General features: G+C 46.9%; 1 protein-coding gene across 1 annotated transcript in view; it reads left to right on the top strand.

The window, feature by feature from the left end:
• The window catches only part of HPSE2 (heparanase 2 (inactive)), a 107538-nt gene that overhangs the window by 53416 nt on the left and 34458 nt on the right, over positions 1-19664 (top strand). Inside the window, exon 4 of the mRNA XM_042018505.1 lies at positions 19121-19294. Coding sequence (XP_041874439.1) covers positions 19121-19294 — 174 coding nt within the window. The remainder of the gene's footprint in view (positions 1-19120; positions 19295-19664) is intronic.

The raw sequence follows: 19664 nt of genomic DNA on the forward strand, positions 1-19664 counted from the left end.
GGTTATGTGTGACACGATTGGCAGAACATCAGCAGCTAAAGCAAATGCACTCTTTCTTCCTTAGCCTTGCCCACACTCTGTGGGCTTCCTGCTGCATGCTGCCAATTGGCATAAGGCTGGGCAGAGTGCCATTGTCCCCATCAGGACAATGGGGAATGGGACTAACCTTTTATCTTCCGTGTTGACTTTCATTCTGGTTCACAAATGCTCCAGTGAGTTAATTGCTAGCAGAGGGAGAGGCTAGAAGAGGAGAGGGATATTTTCAGCTGGGACTGAGACAAGGACAGGAGCTGTGAAGAGTGGTAATACTGAGACTTGACTTTCTGGCCCCATGGAGGGGAACATTTGTGATGGATCCATGGAACTGAGGAGCTGGCTCGCTGAGCAGAGCCGCAAGGGCAGCTCCAGAGCTGTTGTGCTAGAGAGCATAAAGGCAAAACCTGCCACACTTACAATGGATAATTTATGATGTAACACACACAGAAACAGAGCCCCTCCATTTTGTGAAACAGAATGTCCTCTAGAAAATATTTGCACTTAGCTATTACACGCAGATACAAGGAAATTCTTTCAGGAGGGTTTGAGTCTAATAAAACGGGAATGTGTGACCTGGCCTGCATCATTATTTGCCCAGTCTTATCCATTTGTTATTATTTCCAAATGTGGAATTCTCATTCCTGACAATTCTGCAGGTGAAGCTAGGCCAACAAAAAACAACAGTCTCCCACAATTACAGGGAACACCTATTGGGGCTGTAAGGAGTCTAGCAGTGCAGGCCAGCACCCAGAATGGCACAAGTTCCCAGGAACTGTGCAAATGTCCCTGTCAGCACCAAGAAGTCCCATGCCCACATGGGTGCAGAGGTGCTGATTGGCGTGGTTGGACCCCCACAGGGCTGGGCAATGTTTGCTCTCAGCCCTCCCCTGTGAGCAGATGGGTTGCCTTGGCCAAAAAAGTGCAGTGTTTGGCTCTGATGTTCTGGGATGCAACAGCTTACAGATGGCACCGTCCCCTCCTCTTCCAGGGCATAAATCCTCTGGGACAGAGGCTGTGCCATCTCTACGTGCTCGTGTTGGAGCATTGGTCCTTGCGGGACGCAGAAGACAGAGCTGTTGTAAGCACACCACTGGCAAGATCCAGGGCTTTTTGTCTGCTCTAATATTTATGATTTTACCTACCAAAAGATGTCTTTTTATAAAATGTGAATGTTCCCACTTCTACGCCTGCTAGATATTACAACTGGGAGAGCTCGATCCTTCAAGTGTGTCCTTGTTACTAGTTATAAAACCAAATTTGGACACCAGCATACAATATTTGTGAAGGGGTTTCCGTTGGTTTTGTGACACAGACATGGCGAGTCCTGGTGCCTGGTGTTAGCCGGTGGTCAGTGGGGCTGTGGGCAGCAGAGCACAGAGCTGGGGCTGCAGGATGAGGAGCAGTCAGGATGAATGCAATGACTATTTCCCAGAATGTAAACAGCCTTGCAGTTTAATGGCTCTATTTATGTTGATGGAGATCAGGAAACACACTTTGTTATTTTAGTCTGAATAAGCTCATGCAGATGGTAAGCAGAAGCAACGTGTTTGGAGTTTCTGGTGTTCTCTGACAAGCCAGGTCGCACATGAGTGTGTTAACCTTGCCTTTGAAAAGCTCTTGATTTTTATCAGCTTGTTTACCAAACTGTCACAACAAGGCATAAAACCACAGAAGACTCACATGTTGATATGAGAAATGTGCATGTTCTTGGTAGTGGAAGAGGAATAGGAGCTTTCTGCTCTTTGTTAAATGCAGCAACAAGCCTTTTTTTTTTCTACAAACCTTGGAGTGAGCTGTCGAGTGGAGAGACAGGGCTACAGGAAGATGTTCCATACGACAAATTACTCCCTGCTCCAACCACCTCCAGCCCCCACAGATGTGCAGAGTGGGATCTGTCAAGTTACTCAAAAAACCCCATTTTTATTCTATCATTTACAGGCACCAGTAAGTCCCCTCTTCCTCCCGGGCAGAGGCTTCTCGGGTCAGCTCCGCACGAGCTGGTGCTGCAACTGCAAGAGCCGAACGAGTTAAGCTGTGCTTGCCGTTCCAAGTGGGAGCGAAGAGCCATTGCAAAATGTTTTCTCCCCCGTTGGCTCTGCGTGTTGTTTTAAAATTAAATTGGTTCTGGTTAGCAAACAAGAACAGGACAGCAAAATTAAATTTTCTGAGGAATGTTGTGAATCCTGTGTGAAAAATAAACCCCAAAATATTTTTTCCCTCCCGCACTCTTTGGCTTGCCTTTGTCCCCTCTTTGCCTGCAATGCCTCCCTCTCTGTTCTCTCCGTGGATGTATTGGTGGGTGGCAAGGCTGGTGTCCTTATGCTGAGGTGCTCTGAAGAGCAGGAGTGGCAGTTAATGGGAGCTGGGATGTCATGGCTTGGCCATAAAAATTTATTTATTTTCCCCTTCTGCTTATTGTTTCACATCTTCCTTCCTTGCTCCTTTGTTCTTGCTGGGCTCCCAGACCACGCTCTGCCTAAGGGACATTGTTGCTCCCTCTCTGGCAGATCAATGCTGTGCAGGTCTGGAGCATACCTTGGGTGTGTAGAGGACACAGTATTCATTTCAGAGGCAGAACTGGACCTATGAAGTACAACTCAGCCCCACGCAGATGACTACTGCCGGCCATCTGCAACACTTCAGTCTCGCTGGAGTTCAGCGCAGACTGCACTGGAGGAGCTACACCCACATAGGGCTCTGTGATGGACAGCACAGATTTCTCCCTGTCTGCTTCCATCTTTCTTATTTATTTACTTGTGTGCAGATGGAAAATCTTTGACACAAATTGGCACTCCTCAGATTCTGTTCCTTTGGAAAGCTTCTGCAGCTCTTAAAAGCTTCTCCTCCATTTGGTCAGCCCTGCAGGCATTCACTGTGCACTTCATAAGTCATTTCTCTAGTCATTGCCTCAGTATTGTGTCAAGTCTTCTTGGATCTTTATTTATAATTTGGCATGAGTCTGTTCTGAGGGTTCAGCAGACTCTCACTATTTCATGTGAGCTAGGACATCTTGGTTTCAGACCTTCAGGTGGCACAGCAGGTTACTCCTAGCTGAGTTTCATCATACATGGTGCATGTGATGTACCGGGGCTATCATTGTATCCTGGATTTTGCTATTGCTTTTATTTGGCAAGTACGACTCCTGAAGCCTTGTATCCTTGCTGCCCTGCGCCACCAATTCCTGGAGGCCAACCATGCTGTGGTTGTCCCTCCTGTGCTCTTCTCCAGGTGTCTCCCTTGGCCATTGCTGGAGAAGGGAGGCTCAAACATTCCTCCAGCATGATGTGGAGCAATCACATGGGCTCACCTGGCTGGCAAAGACATGTCAGACAACAGGTCTAAGAGAAGAATGAATGTCTCTTGGGAGGCAGCATGAGTCTGCTGAAACTTTGCTTCCAGGTGGCATGTGAGGATGGGCGCCTTGTCCCTGTGAGCAGTGTTTTCTGGAGAAGGGCTGTGTGTTGGACCTCTTGCCTGGAACAGGGCTGGCGTGGGCAGCCAGGGAGCACTCCTCCCTCACCATCAGACCATTAGAATAAATAAAACAGCTCCACTTATGCTGGATGAAATCAAGTCTTCTGGATCGCGGCCTAAACACGGTCAACAGCTCCTCTGGGCCCTTGAGCTGCCAATAGCTTGCACCTCCTAGTGAGTCTGTCCTTGGGAAGGAGCCATTAGAGGCTAAGGAAACTTCGCAGATCTCCATCCTTTGAGAAGTGGGAAATCATCACTGATAGGACTTGCAGCACCTCTTGTGTCAGGAAATGGAATACACAGGAAACACAGTGGTTAAAACCCAGCACTCATGCAGTGTCCCAGCCAATACCTTCCTGGAGCATGGTTATCAACAGCATTTCCAAAACTCCTCCAGGGCACTGTGGAGGCTGGGTTGCCCTTCTGCTCTGTCCTTGTGGTGATTAGATTGTATTTGAGTGAAGAGCCGTCAGAAAGCTAGTAAGTTTTCCCGATCCTCTGATAGTTGTGGGCTTATGTTGTGACAAGTCCATCCCAGGACTTGTCAGCACTGGAGTATGAGTAAAATTCACCAGAAAGAAATCATGATTGACTAGGGCCTGATGGACCAGCATAATAAACTTCTCCCTGCTGCTGCCACCTCTTCTAACACAAGTGCTGCATCTGTGACTTTCTTGATTGGATGGCCAAAAGTGCTCTAGAAAGACAGAGTCTGTTTCTACACACATGTGCATAAAATATTTCACATTCCTCCCTTAATCACTAGAGATATCTTCTTCTTCATTGCCATCAGTCTTTGTGATCAAAGCTGTTGTGTTGCACAGCAGCATATCACCACCAGGTCTGGTCAGTGGGAAGAGACTGAGACTGCCCAAGTTTGCTGCTTTCATCCTGGGCACCCTCTGTCTCTCTGTTTTCTCTCCAGGAGGTGATCCTAGTGGCTGACTTGTCCTCCTGGTGTCCAGATGCTTGCCCTGTTTGTCCCCCTGGTGCTGACATAGCACAAGATCATGTGGAACCCTTGGTCTGTGGCTGCAAACGTGGTTTGAGTTTTTATAGTTTTATCCTATCACCTCTCTTTAAATGGAAATTCCTTATGCTAAAGTTTCAGATTGAGGGTTTGAGGAGATGACCTGAAATCTGAGTGAGAATCTGTTGAGTCATTTCTGAGTGCTGTGAGCATAAGTATATTCCTCAGTTTGGAACATGTAGCACTTTTCAGCTGTACAATAATGCACAACAAGCCACATTCTGCAGGATGAGGCTTCCAACATCCACAGCCTCAGCAGTAAATGGAGCAAGGTCATTGCTAATCTGGAAAGTAAATGCTTTTGAAGCATTTTCTCTCAGGACAAGACTTACTCTTTTCTTCCAGTTGCTAACACCTTCCTTCCTTCTCAGAGCAAGCCCATAACCTTCCTCAGACACAGAAAATTTCCTGTTCTCCACTGTCAGAAGCTTTCATCCCTCCTTTTGTGTCTCACTTTAATCTCCCCCAGCATGCCATGGTGTGTCCATCTGCCTTTCACTGGGCTCACCTTTTCTTGCACTTCCCTCTCCTAATGCTGCCCACATGGTTCCCATTTACCAAAGGTGGGAGCCAGTGGGCATATCGCTTAAGTAATCTGAGGCGATGAGATTTTCAGGTAGAATTATTTAATTAGAGACTGCCAAGCAGTTTGGGGGGGAATTTATTTTAATAAGTTGATTTTAATATTTTCCATACATTTATTTTTCAGCAGAGACTATGCCATATCCAGAAATAAAACCATTTACTTAACCAGTGAGATATTCAGTTAAACCCTGAGAAATTGTGGTTTTTTAGATCAACCTTTATCCCCAAGAATTGTCTCAGAAGGCTGTCTCCTCTGGCTGGGGGCAGAATCCCTTTCAGAGGTTTAACAGTGGTTATTTGTTTAGCTGAGGAAGTTGAAAAATCTGACAAGTACATTGCAAAAACCTCAGATCCCTCTCCCAGAAGGCAAGCCAATGACACCATTAGCTTAATCCAGGCACCTCATATACTCGATTTTAATACGACTCTTTAGCTCCAGAGTTTGATGTATTTTCAGTTGAAGGATTTGTGTTTCAGTAGTAAGAGGGGAGCAGGAGGGAAGGCGGTGCTGTAGGTCGCTCAGCAGTTGGGTACACGTGTGTTAAAAGCCATGCAGACGATCTGCTCATGAAAAGAGCTGACGTCTGACATCTAAATCCATTCAGTGAGTGGAGTAACTCACTGTGGCACAGCCTTCTGCTGTGTGTTTACCTGAGTCCCACATACCACCAGTGAGTTGTGCTCTTCTCTGCCTCTTCTGCCTACGTGGCTCGCTCTGTTTTTGACAGCCACCTCTAGGCATGATACCATTAATGGATGATACTTTGGGGCTACTGTCCTGGCAGGCTGTGTGAGCACCCTCCCCATCACTACAGAGACCAAGGATGTGCCAACCAGTGCGGAGGAGTTGTGTGGCAGGAGTGCCTGCAGGGTGATTGCTGTGAAATTTAACATCCATCCCATCCAAGTCCACGTACCTGCAGTGTTGATCCACAGGGCTGGGCTGGCTTTGGGTTATTGTCCAGGAATATAAAGAGGTATGGAGCTTCAAGGGAGTTCACTCAAGGCACTTTGGATGCTTACATCACTAGGAGTCATCCCTGTTCTTCCCTGCTCACCTTGAAAGAACAAAGTAGTTCAGGTAAAATCTCCATTGCACTAAAACTGGAGGAGATGCATCCCCCTGAAATGCTGGCAAATGGTGAGGGGAAGTTGAGAGTATTTGGGATGCATCTCTGCCCAGGGGAGTAAAGCAATAAATATGCTTCCAGTGTACCAAGAGTAAAAACCACTTCAGCAAAATTCAGAATTATTGTAAGAGGGCATGCTGATAGTGGCAAAATTCTGGGTGAAAAATGCAGAAAAGGTATTTATTGAATACATATGAATCTTCTGTATTTGGCAAAACAATTTGACACAGATTTAATAGTGATTACTGAGCACTTCTGTGGTTTTGGTTTCCTAAGTGGTCTTTCATTTGTTCTGTCCCTCTTCAGGTCTGCTGCTCTTTCACACATCAGATTAATGTAACTAACAGCCATGTCACAGTTAATTGTCTCGATGAAAACTAAAGAAAAGAGCTGTTTCTATGTCGATATGTTGCTTACTCTTTTTCACTGAGTTACCAATTGATATTTTCCTCTTTCTTTCTCTTATTTGTACGTATTTGCAGGGTATTTTCCTGCTGTTCTTTCTGCTGCTCTCTCCCCTGACCCACAGCACAGCTGTTGCCTCTCCATGTCTCACTGGTTGGGAAATGCTGTCTTAAACTCCCTTCCCCAGAGATCCTCTTGACCTGTGCCCTGAATTTGTTCAAATTTGCTTTTTTTGAAATACATTATCTTTAATCCGTTTTACTTATTCCTTCACTGCCTTAATTTGCTGGACTTTTTTTTTTTTTTTTTTTTTGCAACCACTTGCACTCAAATTTACTTCCATTTTTGGATTATTAACCAACTTTCTGTATCAATAATATCCAAGTAATAAACATCTCCTCCCCTGTTACTTTCCCTTCTCCAGAGCAACTTTTCCCCACGCATTCCAGCAGCTTGGAGTGTCTGGGACCTGCCCTGCTCTGTCTTTAGCAGATAACAGGGTAATTAAAATAACCAGTTCCTACCAACTCCAGTTATTTTAGCTGCTTTAGTCAGACACTCAAAAAGATGTCCTCCATGTTCTGTTTGTCATTAACAGAAGTTCTGTGGGACATCGTCTGTGCTCCTTTTCTTTTTCTTGGTCCCTGGAGACATGCACAGCATCTGTTTCTCACCTCTTTTTGAATCCCAAAATACTCTTCATACAAAAAACCCCAATCAACCCTCCTATTTCCTTCTTCTTTTTCTTAAGCAGGTGACATAATTTCATATCAACATTCCCCTCCAAAAATCTTTCCATGAAGCATGTGTGAGGCTAATTGCTGTAGTTGCTTATAAGGGCTTTAAATGTGTCTTGTTTGTTCTCCTGGCACTTACGTACAGACAAGGCTGCTTTGGCTCTGCAGCTGGTGACGAGGAGAAGGAGTCTGAGCACACCTGTCCTCTCACTGCAAATCAGTTGGTTCATGAGATCCTAAATGCCCCACATAGCAGTGGTTTGTTGACAGTGCTTGGTAAGGCTTGTAAGACAGCAAAGAGCTGAAGAATTGATTGGAAGCTTGGAACATCTTGCGTTACTGTGAACGTGCTGAAAACCTGCAACAAATACTGCTTAATGAAAGTGTGTTTAGAGGAGGCTTGACCTTAATCTTGAGCTGTCCAGAAGAAACAAAAACCTAGAAAGGCAGGGGTATAGCAAGATCCAGTCACTAGAAGACCAAAACAGGTAAGTTTGGACTCGAAACCAGGTGCCTATTTTGACCATGGATGTTAAATAACTGCAGAATTTCACACAGGGGTAGGCTGATTTCCATACTTGCAGCAGATTTTAAGCTGACAGTGGGTACATTTATGAAATATCTGATCTGTCCTGCTGGGGGACTCGTGCATTCCACATGTACATCCCAGGCTGCCTGGTGCAGGACATCAGGCTAGCGATGCTGGCCTTTTCCAGTCGTTCATCTGTGCCTCCAAAATCAGGTTCAGACTCCACCCTGTGTGCTTTGGTACAAGATTCCCCCAAAGATTAGCCGGGGAGAGCTCCTGCCAAACCGGGTCCCTCCAGCTGAGCCGTATCTGTGAGCCCAGAGGAGCAGAGAGAGCCAGGGCCAGTTCTTTCAAATATTTTACAGATTAAGACCCGGGTCTGTGGGAATCGGAGGTCTGACCCCAGCGGGTTGTGGTCCTTGCTGCAGCACTCGCAGTCTGCACCACTAATTGCCATGTTCCTCACCGGTCAAGCGTGGTCGGTCGCTGTTGTGTTCAAACACAGCCACACTCTGCACTGCGACGAGCCCTCTGACATTATCTGAGTGCAGCTGGAGGCATCTACTGTAGCCTTGAAAATGCCTCTTTCTTGGCAGAGCTCTGTGTTTATTATAATGCTGTCTGTAATGTGCAAAAGTACATTTCTGTTTTAACTTCCTTCTTTATGTACTAAAGAGTGTGGTTTTAATTAAGGATTTCAGATTGAAACATTTCCGGTTTTATGTGTTGTTTTTTGGTTGGGGTTTTTGGGTGGGTTTTTTTTTAAGACAGTTTTCAGTTAAAATGTTTCAGAGTTTTGAAAAATACCAGATGCCCAGCTCACAAAGTGTGCGAAGAGCCATAGTCACTCCCTCTTCCTCCCAGGAAAGTCAGCTGCTCCGCTGAGTAGGAACAGCCAGGGACGGCCGATGGCGAGAATGGGGTCAGCAGGCAGGAGAGGATGTGCTGGGACGGGGACAGGCGGTTTCAGCAGCACACCATGACTGCGGCTGCTTGCACGATAGGAAACATTGACTCAGACCCACAAAACAAAGCACCTGATATTTGTGGACTCTGGGTTTGTAGAATAGCTAGGGATTGTAAGAGGAGATGGCCAGACCCCTGTTCAGCAGCAGAGCATTTCTGCTGCAGCACCCGGCGTTGAGGAACTTCAGGCATGCCCCTGCCATCCCTGGCCACCGGCTGCGGTCCCCGCCCTTGGGGAAGGGAGGCAAACAACTTGTAAATTAAACCGGTTGTTTTGCTGCACATCAACTGCCATAAAAGGAATAAAAAAAACAAGCCAGATTTTAGCTCTCCTGGTAGTAGAAGAGCTCAAAAACATATATAAAGGCACCCCAAATTTTTGAAAACAGCAGGCAACGAAAATTATGTTAAAACCAGGTTTCTTGAGCCAGTCCCATGCTTTTTGTGAGTTTGACTCATGATTTTTGAATGTTGGGGTTTGGCAACACTGAAGTCCTCAGTTTGAATTTGTTCCCGATGTGGTATTTCAGCCTCCTTGCATGACTGATCAATGTCACTCTGCTCTGGAGCAGCCAGAGATCTGGGGGGTGGGAGGCAAAGGGCCTGGTACAAGGCTCTGCTCCTTCTCTGGCTCTAGGGATGCTGTGGGGTGGATCTGGCTTGCATCCCTGCTTGAGGCTCTTCTGAATCAAGCCGTGTGTCTGCCACATGACAGCAGTTTAGGCAGCAAAAAATGGAGTATGGGAGCTGCTGGCTGGGCTGAAGGGATTGGTGAGCTAGATGCACAGCTTACCTGGGCTAAGCATTTTACTAAGATGAAGTGAACACGTTAAAAGTATGCTTTGTGCCTGTGCATCTTTCATTCCACTTTAGCCATGCAGCATCTGCACAGGGTGTTGCTCAGTCTGTGCTGCCCAGTTCGCTTTTTGCAGGGAAGTGCTGAAAACATCCATCCTCTTGCTGCAGTGTTAGTGCTTCAGGTGCTGCTAGAAAAAGTATTTCTAAAGAAAACCTCTGCCTTGCATCTGTGGCAGCTTGAAAGAACAACGTGGATGCACCTTGCCTGAGCAGCAAGCGATGCACAGGGTATGTGGGTTCCCGTCATGGCTGTTGTCATCTGCCCTACAGCTGGCAGGAGGAGGTGAGTGTGGGGACAGGCACGGCACAGTTATTGCCCTCTCGCTCTGCCTTGTGTTACAGCATCCAGCTGAACAGCAAGCTATGGTGTTATCTTGTATGTACCTCTGTGGGTTTGGGCTGCACAGGGTTTCCTGAGTGGTCAGACTCAGTCACAGGAGGTCCCCCTCCATGTGGCATGGGAGCAGAACTGTGCAAGGACCAAGTCACCTCTCCTGGCAACACAGAAGTGGCTCACGTTTGCACCTGAAGCCGGCTTTAAACTATACAAATCACCATTCTCCCATCCATGGGTAATGCTCTGCAACTGCCCAGCTAACCCTGCCTCAACACCCCCCACCCCGATGGGATTCACAGCCCTGTCCTGCCTGTCAGGTGGCCAGGGAGGGCGTTTGGTCCTCCCATCAGCCATCCCTGTCCATCTCTAGCTGCCTGCCATGTGGGAGCTCGCTGAGTGCTTGAGGACCTGACCACTTCTTACCTATTTGGGAATGCTTTTAAATTGTTCCAGAAACTGCTGTTTGTTGATAAATCGGGGTGATTGCAGAGAAGTGTTTTAACTAAACCGTGTAAAAGAAGGAATGAGCTGCAGTGCAGCACTGCCAGCTGTCATTGGGTTTAGAAACACACATCATAGATTTTGTTGCTTTTCAGACAGCTGCGCTTATAGCTGTTCTTATAGCCATATAAAACAGTCATTCTGTCAGCAAACGGTCTGGCAGTGGAGCTGGGTTATGTCTGCAGCCGTGTTCCCAAGCCTGGCAGGTTTGCTCCCTCCACGTGCATAGCTAAAGCCCGAAGGAAGGCGGCTTTGTGGCTGGTGGGGTAACCCGTCCCCAGAGTCACAGCTTTGCACAGAGTACAGAGCAAAACTCTGGGCTGTGCCCACCACCTGTGCAGAGGATGGTGCTGACAGGGCTTGTCTCCAGCGCCCCTGGTCATTAGGAATGGGTAGTTCCTCCTCTGAGAAGGAGTTTTGGAGGGTTTTACCCCAAGTCTGCTGTTGCTGCTCAAGAGTCTGGCTAACTGCAGGTCAGGTTCGCAATCCACAGCCTGTTACAGCAGTGCTCACAGATCAGGCCCTGTCTGCTGTGGTCCATCTCATTTGGACTTTGGAGAAAAAAGTGAGAGTCACAGAGACTGGAAGGGCAGGAAGATAGTGCTATCAAATCTGAAGCTTTACACAGGATCAATATATAACTTTCGATAAAACCCTATCCAGGAAGGGTTTCCTATGTAAAAGACGGGCTTTAAATGCCTGGACAAAATAATATTTGAATAGTTTCTTCTCATTTTATTTGCATTCCTTTATCCAAAATGGAATGACTCAAGCAAGCTGCTGACTTTACTCCCTGCTGCGCACGCTGTTTCCCACCAATCCCTTGTGCAAGCGGTGTCAGTGAGATGGAATTGCCACGCAGGCTGTCACTGTCTCTTGACGGGACAAGCTGCCTCCTGCAGAGGCCACAAGGACACCCAGAAGTGCAGGCAGTGCTGAGCACTGAGGATGCTGAGAAGCTGTATCCAGGTTTTCCCTGGAGCAATTTCCGTGGCTCAAATCCAGTGATCTGGGGTGGCCAAGAAGATGCGGAAGAGCAGGTGGTGCTCACAGTCTTATTTTCCCTTGCTCCGTTCTTCAGCTCCACTCAAGCACGTAGCACTCTCCCTGCTCACCTCCATTTCCCTCTGAAACTTTAGAAGATGCTGGATTCATCCTGATCCAAAAGGGAAAATACCTTAAGTTATGCAGCAGGAGAAAACAGCTTTCTTAGCTGTAATATGATCCTGGTTTCTTCCCAGACACCAGACTGGAACAGAGGGTTTGGGAATTGCCCCTCTGGCCATTATCTGAGCTTTACAGCCCTTGGAGATTGAACCCAGATCCCACATCTCTTCTGAAGCTCCATGTCAATTTACACTTGTTCCTAGAAACCATTACTGTCCTATGAGCTCTTTACCACGCGAAGATTGAAAACAGAGCTATTCTGCTCATTTGAGCTCTCTCTTTTTGCATGAAGGCAGAGCTCAGGGCTCATTCCTTTTTCTCACCATCTAAGGATTAAGCCCAATCCTGACTGTTATCCGACCTCAATACCATTTACACACTGAACCCAATGCCTATGGCTTTTATCTGAGGCCTTAGAGCATTTGGAAACAGGCCATGCCCCATGTCTGGTATCAAAAGAATTATATTAATTTGGGATTCATTCCACAAAATGAGGCTGTCAGCCAGACTCCTTAGCAATTGGATATTGAACCCAGACCTCGTGGTTGTCTTCCAAGTTATATGCCAGCTGGGAACTCAGCCCACAATCCATGGCTGCCGGCCAAGCTCCTTATTGGTGAGAGATTGACACCAAGCCCCCAGACTGCTATTTCTGTACGGCAGTGTTAAGGACTAAACCTTGCTCACGTGGTCAGCATAATCACCTCTGCTCTGGCAGTGAAATGAAAAATCTAGTTAAATACTTGAATGAATATTGAGGGTCAGTGTTCGGCTGCTTAAGGACCAGGGATGATGACAATTCCCTTGGAAAAAGGCCCCCTTGATACTCCAAAGGGAATAGCCCCAGATCCCCCATCTGTCCTCCAGCTGGATATAAAATCCAGGTTCTCATTAACACACAGTGTGCAGCACTTCTTTGCTGGCTGGCAGTATTGAAGCCAGTTCCTCCAACTTTCAGGTATTCTTCAGATGGGATTAAACTAGATCCCTTTTCTATAGCACCATTAGACTCTGCCAAAGCACTTCTTGTCACTCAGAACAGACCTCCAACGTTGCACCTTGCCTTGGAGCAGTAGGAGAGCCTGGCAGGTAAGGGACAGTTCTGAAAACCTTAATCCTCTTTGGAGAGCATTGGGAGTCTCACCAGGTAGAGAGATCATTTCAGGTGAAATGTGTATCTGAGGCAAGCAAATTTTTCCCTCCAGCCAGCAATTTTGCCCAGGAATTCTTCAGCATCTTTATACGGTGTGGTTTTACTGGATGGCAAAATGCTTCAGAAGACTGAATTAAAACCAAACAGCTTCCCAGCTGGGATGATCGTCACTAGAATGCAATTTCCAGCAACTGTGTGGGTTCCTTGGTAGCCATGAAATCTCTAAAATTCTCATTAAGCAGCAGCTTTGAAGGAATGGCTTAGCATGCAGCTACAATAGGAAAACCTTCCCTTGATCCAGTGGGTCAAGCTGGATGTTACAGTGCATACAGACAGTGTGGGATGTTGCTTTGCAGTGATGGGGAAGGCTGATCTTTGGTGCTCTAACTGTGCAGATTGTGGATGGGGGCTTTCTGGTTGCCGTGTCTGAAACCTGTCATGGCTGGGGATGCGATCCATTGGAAGATTTCAAGCCAATGTTGCAGACCTGTCCCATGGGTCTGGAGTTACTCTAATTGTCTGTTGCATATCTTCTGATTCATATTTATTTGCTGACAAAACATCAAGTCCTTGCCACACACAAATGGTTTTATGAGGATTTTCAACACGAGAGCCAGAGCAAATGGGATTCAGCTGAGTGTGGTGCCAATTTGTTTGTAAATAAATTTTCTGTGTACCCACTTGTTCTTCTGTAAGTGGGAATATCTTTCTTTTTCCATTCATTGCTCTGACCAGCCATCTTACTCATCTCTAGGCTGAACAGCCTGTACTGCCCTTTCTGCCCCCTCCCTGTAAAGTTCTCTTTGGGCTTCTCTTTGCTCTTTGCCAGGTCTTTCCCAATCCTATCGCTCTGCTATCTCCTCTGGGGTGCTCAAGGGGCAGGGGATGCTCTGGCTTCAGTGCTGGCACCAGGAGCTGTGTGCAGGGATGCTCCAGGCTTGCTCAGAATTTATGGAGAACGCAGAGTTGAGCAATGTCTGTGATTAATTGAAATCGTTATTTCTAGAGCTACATTTCTTTGCTATATCCACAGAAGGGTTCATCTGTTCTTCATTGGATGGGTCTCTCAGCTAACCTGTGGATTTGGGAGCTGTGCTGTGTGCCGCCCACCCCATGCTCAGCTCTTGTCTCACCCTCCTTGGTGCTCGCATGCTCTGTACGTGCAAGAGATGGTTGTGGTGGATGGTGGGGATAGAGGGGGAACAGGATCTTCTTTCCCATCCTTCTGGTTGCCTTTCCAGAGTTATGAAAGCCCCTGGCACACCGTGGCATGCCCCGCCACCCCTCAGCCCACTGACTGATCCCAGCCTCCATCTCAGTGTATACATGAATTTCCACTCTTTGTGCTAAACTCTGCCAAAGCAAAATTCCTGAAGCAGAATAAAAAATGTGGAAGACTTTCAAACCCAGAGATTCTTGAACTGTCCCTCTTACCAAACAGCGGTCAACACTGTGCTCTTTATAAAGTCTCTAGTATAATGTTTAATTCAGTAACTACAACTGGAAAGTCTTTCCAATTATTTCAAACTGCCAGAGATATTTTAATGTGCCTCAGATTTTGTGTTGGCATGCTACAGAGTTAAGTACCATCCATCTTTCAGAGAACATTAAAATTTAGCCTTGTATAAAAGAAGAATAATGGGAAAGAATCCCAAAGGACGTACTTGTCCCTTGAACCCCACCATCATTTGTGGTTTCACAGACACCTTCTGCATTTTGAAATTGTTTGTCTCTCTCTGTGCAGGGTATGAGATCAATACAAGCAGCTAAAAGCTTTAATTTCTGTGCAGAGCTTCAGCTGAGGGCCGGACTAGGAGCAGATCTTTACTGTTGGCCACCCAGCCATGCCTCATTGGGCTGTATTCACTCCCTAAATGAGTTCAAGCCTCTGCAACCAAGGATGTAAAAGGCTGAGAAATCCCAAATATCTTCTGATTTAATTTTTCTGCCAGGGCTACATGGTCTCTGTCTCTGACTACTGGCTGCTGTTTGTCTGTCCCAAACCCACCAAAGCACCCACCCCAGTGCGACCCCTGCCACCAATACTGCTGCCAGGCATGAGGGGATAGAGCATGGGGCTTTGCTGCCTTGGGTGGCCTCACTCCAACCACATGAGCATTATAAATGGAAGAAGCTGACTCTCAGCATCCTGGCACTTTTTTTCATTTTTTTTCGTTATTCCTTCTTGCTGAGCTCAAGTGGCACATGAGTGCTGAGCATGTGCATCTCTGCACTGGGCAGAGGGGGAGAAGGAGCAGGGAGAACATCTTATAAATCTAGTTCTGCTCTATTAAGATTCATTCTGGTACAACAATGGCTTTTTCTATTGAAGTGCTTTGTAAAAGCCTTGCCTAATGATCTGTTAGCTGGGGAAAGGTTAAATTCCTGTATGATTTTCTTTGTTTGATGAAGAAAAAACAGTGCAATTATCCAGAATTCAAAGTGAGTTTTAGCCAGCTGTTAATAATACCACGATTCTTCATGTTCTCATTACTCAAAAGTAATGTTGCCATCCCTAGTCATGGCAGTAAAATATTTATAGCATTTTCTTATGGCCTTATTTGTACATATGGAGGACTGGACATCGCTCAAAGTCTTCTAAATGGGCTTCTTTTCGTGCTTTAGCCATCCATAGAATCATTTGGGTAGAAAAAGACCTCTAAGATCATTCAGTCCGACCATTATCCTAATACTGCCAACTCCATCACTAAACTATGTCCCTAACTGCCATACCTACACATCTTTTAAATATCTCCAGGGATAGTGACTCGACCACTTCCCGGGACAACCTGTTCCAATGCTTGATAATGCTTTCAGTGAATAAATTTTTGCTTGTATCTGATCTAAACATTCCCTGGCACAACTTAAGGCTCTTTGGTCTTGTCCTTGCCCTTGTGGCTTGGGAGAAGAAGCCAAGCCCCACCTCACTACAGCCTCCTCTCAGGTAGTTGTAGAGAGTGATAAGGTCTCCCCTGAGCCTCCTTTTCTCCAGGCTGGATACCCCCAGCTCCTTCATCTGCTCCTCACAAGACTTGTGCTCCAGACCCTTCAACAGCTTTTTCATCCCTCTCTGGACATGCTCCAGCACCTCAATGTCTTTCTTATAGTGTGGGGCCCAAAGCTGAACACAGCACTCAAGGTGCAGCCTCACCAGTGCCGAGTGCAGGGGAGTGATCACTGCCCTGGTCCTGCTGGCCACACTACTGTTGATACAAGCCAGGATGCCATTGGCCTCCTTGGCCACTTGAGCACGCTGCTGTCATACACTGCATGATGGTATTCTTGTCATCGAACTGCAGCTGTCTGCAATGAAGATGTCCAGTTTTTAAGGCGATCATCTCAGAAGTGAGACACATGCCCCTTAACCACCAGTGCTTGGGTAGCTTGTGCAAACTGATCATCAAGACGCTGCCAAGGTCACTGAACTGGTGCTTCCAAGTTTGCACTATCCCAAGACAGTTGCCAAGAATAAAGGAGGAAAGTGGATTTGGCACCTGATACTCTTGACATCGAGAGTGGCTGTTTTAACAATCTGGTTTGATGCAGAGATAGGTTTATTAGTACTCTTCTGCTCTTTGTAGCTTCATTGCAGGCTGTAGGTCGGTCTGTCCTGGGAGACCATTGGAAACGTGCAGGACCAAACCCCAGACATCTGTGTGTTTCTCCAGCTCACTCCCCTGATTGCTGAGGTTTCCAGCTTGGAAAGTCATGGCAGAACATGAAATACACGTGGCATCTCTGCGTCCAGGCGCACGGAAACAAAATAAGTGTCATGGGGAAAATACAATTTCACAGTGGCAGGCCCTGCATTGGGATAAACAGACATCTTGTTTCCTCTCATGGATGCATGGAAAATCAATTCCCAGTCTTCTGCAGTGGCTCCTGAACATGAACCAAATCTGCTTTTGTAGTACAATTGTTTTGTGCCAGTGAAAAAGCTTCATTTCTAGCAGGGGAACTGCAGGTAACACCTTTTTTGCTATCCTGATTTGTCATTTGGCTATCTGTCTTCTCCTCTTTATAGGAGTCTCATTTCAAGTGCAGCTTTTTGCCTTGGAGTCTGAAGTAAATTAGTAATAAGTAACTGTATCTGCCTTTAATTCACTAAACATCCAGAAAAACAGCTAATGTGCCTGAACCAGTGGGATGAATACATTAGTTTAATCTAATTCAGCTACTTTTCACTCAAACAACCAGTAGCATTTCAAAAAAGGTTGTGAAAGGGATTAAGAATTTATCTTCCACATTTTTGCATTCTTCTTCTTTCCATAACTTTTCTGTGTTGCATTAAATGTTAGTTATTCAGTTAGCTTATTTCCTGGACCCTCCTTAAAATTTTACTTTGAAAATAAGTTTATTCTTCTCAGACCTCAGAGCTGGCTCCGTATTCACTGAGACTTTCAGTGACCAGGAAAGGCAACAGAATAAACACAGACATACAGTGAACAGCTTATCCCGCCTGGAGCGAGCAGCTCCCACTTGTCACTGTTTCCCTTGCACCTCAGGTGGGCAGCATGGCTGCAGGAAATCTTGGAGCACCACTCCTGGGCTTAGAGCAATTCCCTGAGTGTGCGGTGACTTCCCTCCATCCCCTTCATTTTCCTTGGCAAAGGTGGTGCATGCTATCACCCTGGTGCCATGGCAAGTCTGATGTATCCTCTGCTCCTTTATGCCCCACTTTTTTTGGAAATGTGCAAATAGCCCCAGAGCAGGCTGCCTAACCCTTCACTGTAACAACAAATTACTGAAAGCTGACCTAGGTGTGCATATTTCTCACTGCAGTTCAGTCTAGATCAGGGTTACCTCCAATTCTGGAGGGAATATCGAGTGCAATCCTTTGTGTACGAAGCCTCAGATCCCATCAAGGTACCAGACCTAAATGGCTGCTTTGCTGCCCACAAGCCCTGCTCTCCTGTCAGTAGATTGCTTCAGTGTGATTTGCTCTTGGCACTTTCCTGTGGCTCTTGACCATCTCCTTATATTTTGTAAGTGCTGACAAGCAACTTGGTTATTTGTCCAAGTGTTTTTCTGGGACCTGAAGCCAGTCTGCCTACTCTGTAATTCCCAAGCACCTCCTTCCCCTCTTCTGAAAGTGGAGACTATGGTCTGCCCTCCCTGGTCCCCTGGAACCTCCCTATCCCTGGTGGCTCTTCACAGTTAAGTGGTTGCATCTCCAGGGCTGCTTCAGGAAGCTTGCTGAGTGTCCTGGGATGCAGTTCAACAGGCACGGATGATTGAAAACACCACAGTTATCTAATTGCTCTTTAACCAAATCTCCTCTCGCTGTCACGTGAGTTTGTATCCTGTTAACACTGGCATTAGCTTCATCAGCAATGTGATTGCTGCTGAGTTTTTAGGGAAGTTTTCAGAAAAAAAAAAGGCATTAAGTGTTTTTGTCTCTCTGCCCTGTGCTAGTGTCACACCTCCCTAAATAGTGGGTCAGCTCTTTCTTTTGTCTCTCCTGTTGTTGCTGCTGGCTTGTGCCCCCACTGCTCATTGAGGCCACAGTATGGGCAGGTGCCATCCAGGGAGTTTTGGGGCTAGCAGATAGGACATGGATCCCACAAAGCCCCCAGCACTCTGAGAGGGCCTGCTGGGCAGCAGGGTTTGGCCAGGCTGTCACTAGGCAGGGAGCCCCTCTCTCCCCAGGTTCAGGGGGTGACACAAAGCTCCGCTCCTTGTGTGCAGGACAGATGTCAGCCAGGTGCATGATGCATGGAGGCTCTACTTGATCATTGTTGGGGCTGGGTTACTGCACTGGGGCTGCAGAGCAGAGACCAGGCTGTTGTGGGCTGCAGGAGAGGTGGCGGCTCTAGGGTGGTGACTTCCTCGTCTGCTCCCCAAGCACTGCAGGGATCTGCTCTGGAAGAGAAGCAAGGCAGAATAAGCACAGGAAAGGATGAACTTTCCTTGCCAAGAGCAGATGAAAAGCGATGTTATAAAGTCACTTGTCTCTGGTAACATGGCCCCAGCTCTGACACAGAGGTGGAGGGCATCCAAGTTTCATGCTGGAAGAAGATGAACCCACACCTGGAATCCTATCCGGGTTTCAAAGGTCAGGTGTCTTTCTGCAGTTACAGATGTCGTGGGGATGGCATTTGACCCTGGCTCATCCTACATAGAAGGCAAGGTATGATGGACAGCAGGATCATTTGAACCCCCCTGGAACTAGCTTTCCTTTGAATTACAAACTGTTTTTTGTTTCTTCCCAGCCAGGTCTCTAGACAAACTCTATAACTTTGCTGACTGCTCTGGCCTTCACTTGATCTTTGCACTGAATGCTCTGCGCCGAAATCCCAACAACTCCTGGAACAGCTCCAATGCCCTCAGCCTGCTGAAGTACAGTGCCAGCAAGAAGTACAACATCTCCTGGGAGCTGGGCAACGGTGAGTGTGGGAACAGGAGAGCCACAGGAACGGAGCTTGCTGTAGCAGAAAGACACTCAGTTTTGGAAGAGGATACTTGTAGCTCCCAGGATGCTTTGCCAGTGTATTTTCAGAGGGATTTAAAGGCCCTTGCTGTATGGCAGCACCATCTCTAAGACTTGGTGTGAGTTTGTCTCTTAGCTGGACATTTCTCTCAGTTGGTATTAAGCACATGAAATGTTTCTGCCCTGGCTGCTGGGCTCAGCTGGTCCTGGGGGGCCAAACCAGCTACTGTAGGGACTTGTATGGTGGCTACAGTGCCAGGTGAAATGGGCAACCTTACAGGGACAGGAGCAAGGTGCTGAGGTACAGGTTCTTCATCCCGCACACA

Source organism: Corvus kubaryi, unplaced genomic scaffold (assembly GCF_017639235.1).
Source record: "Corvus kubaryi isolate FWS band 111438036 unplaced genomic scaffold, C.kubaryi_AGA036_p1.0 138, whole genome shotgun sequence".
Classification (NCBI taxonomy): Eukaryota; Metazoa; Chordata; class Aves; order Passeriformes; family Corvidae; genus Corvus; species Corvus kubaryi.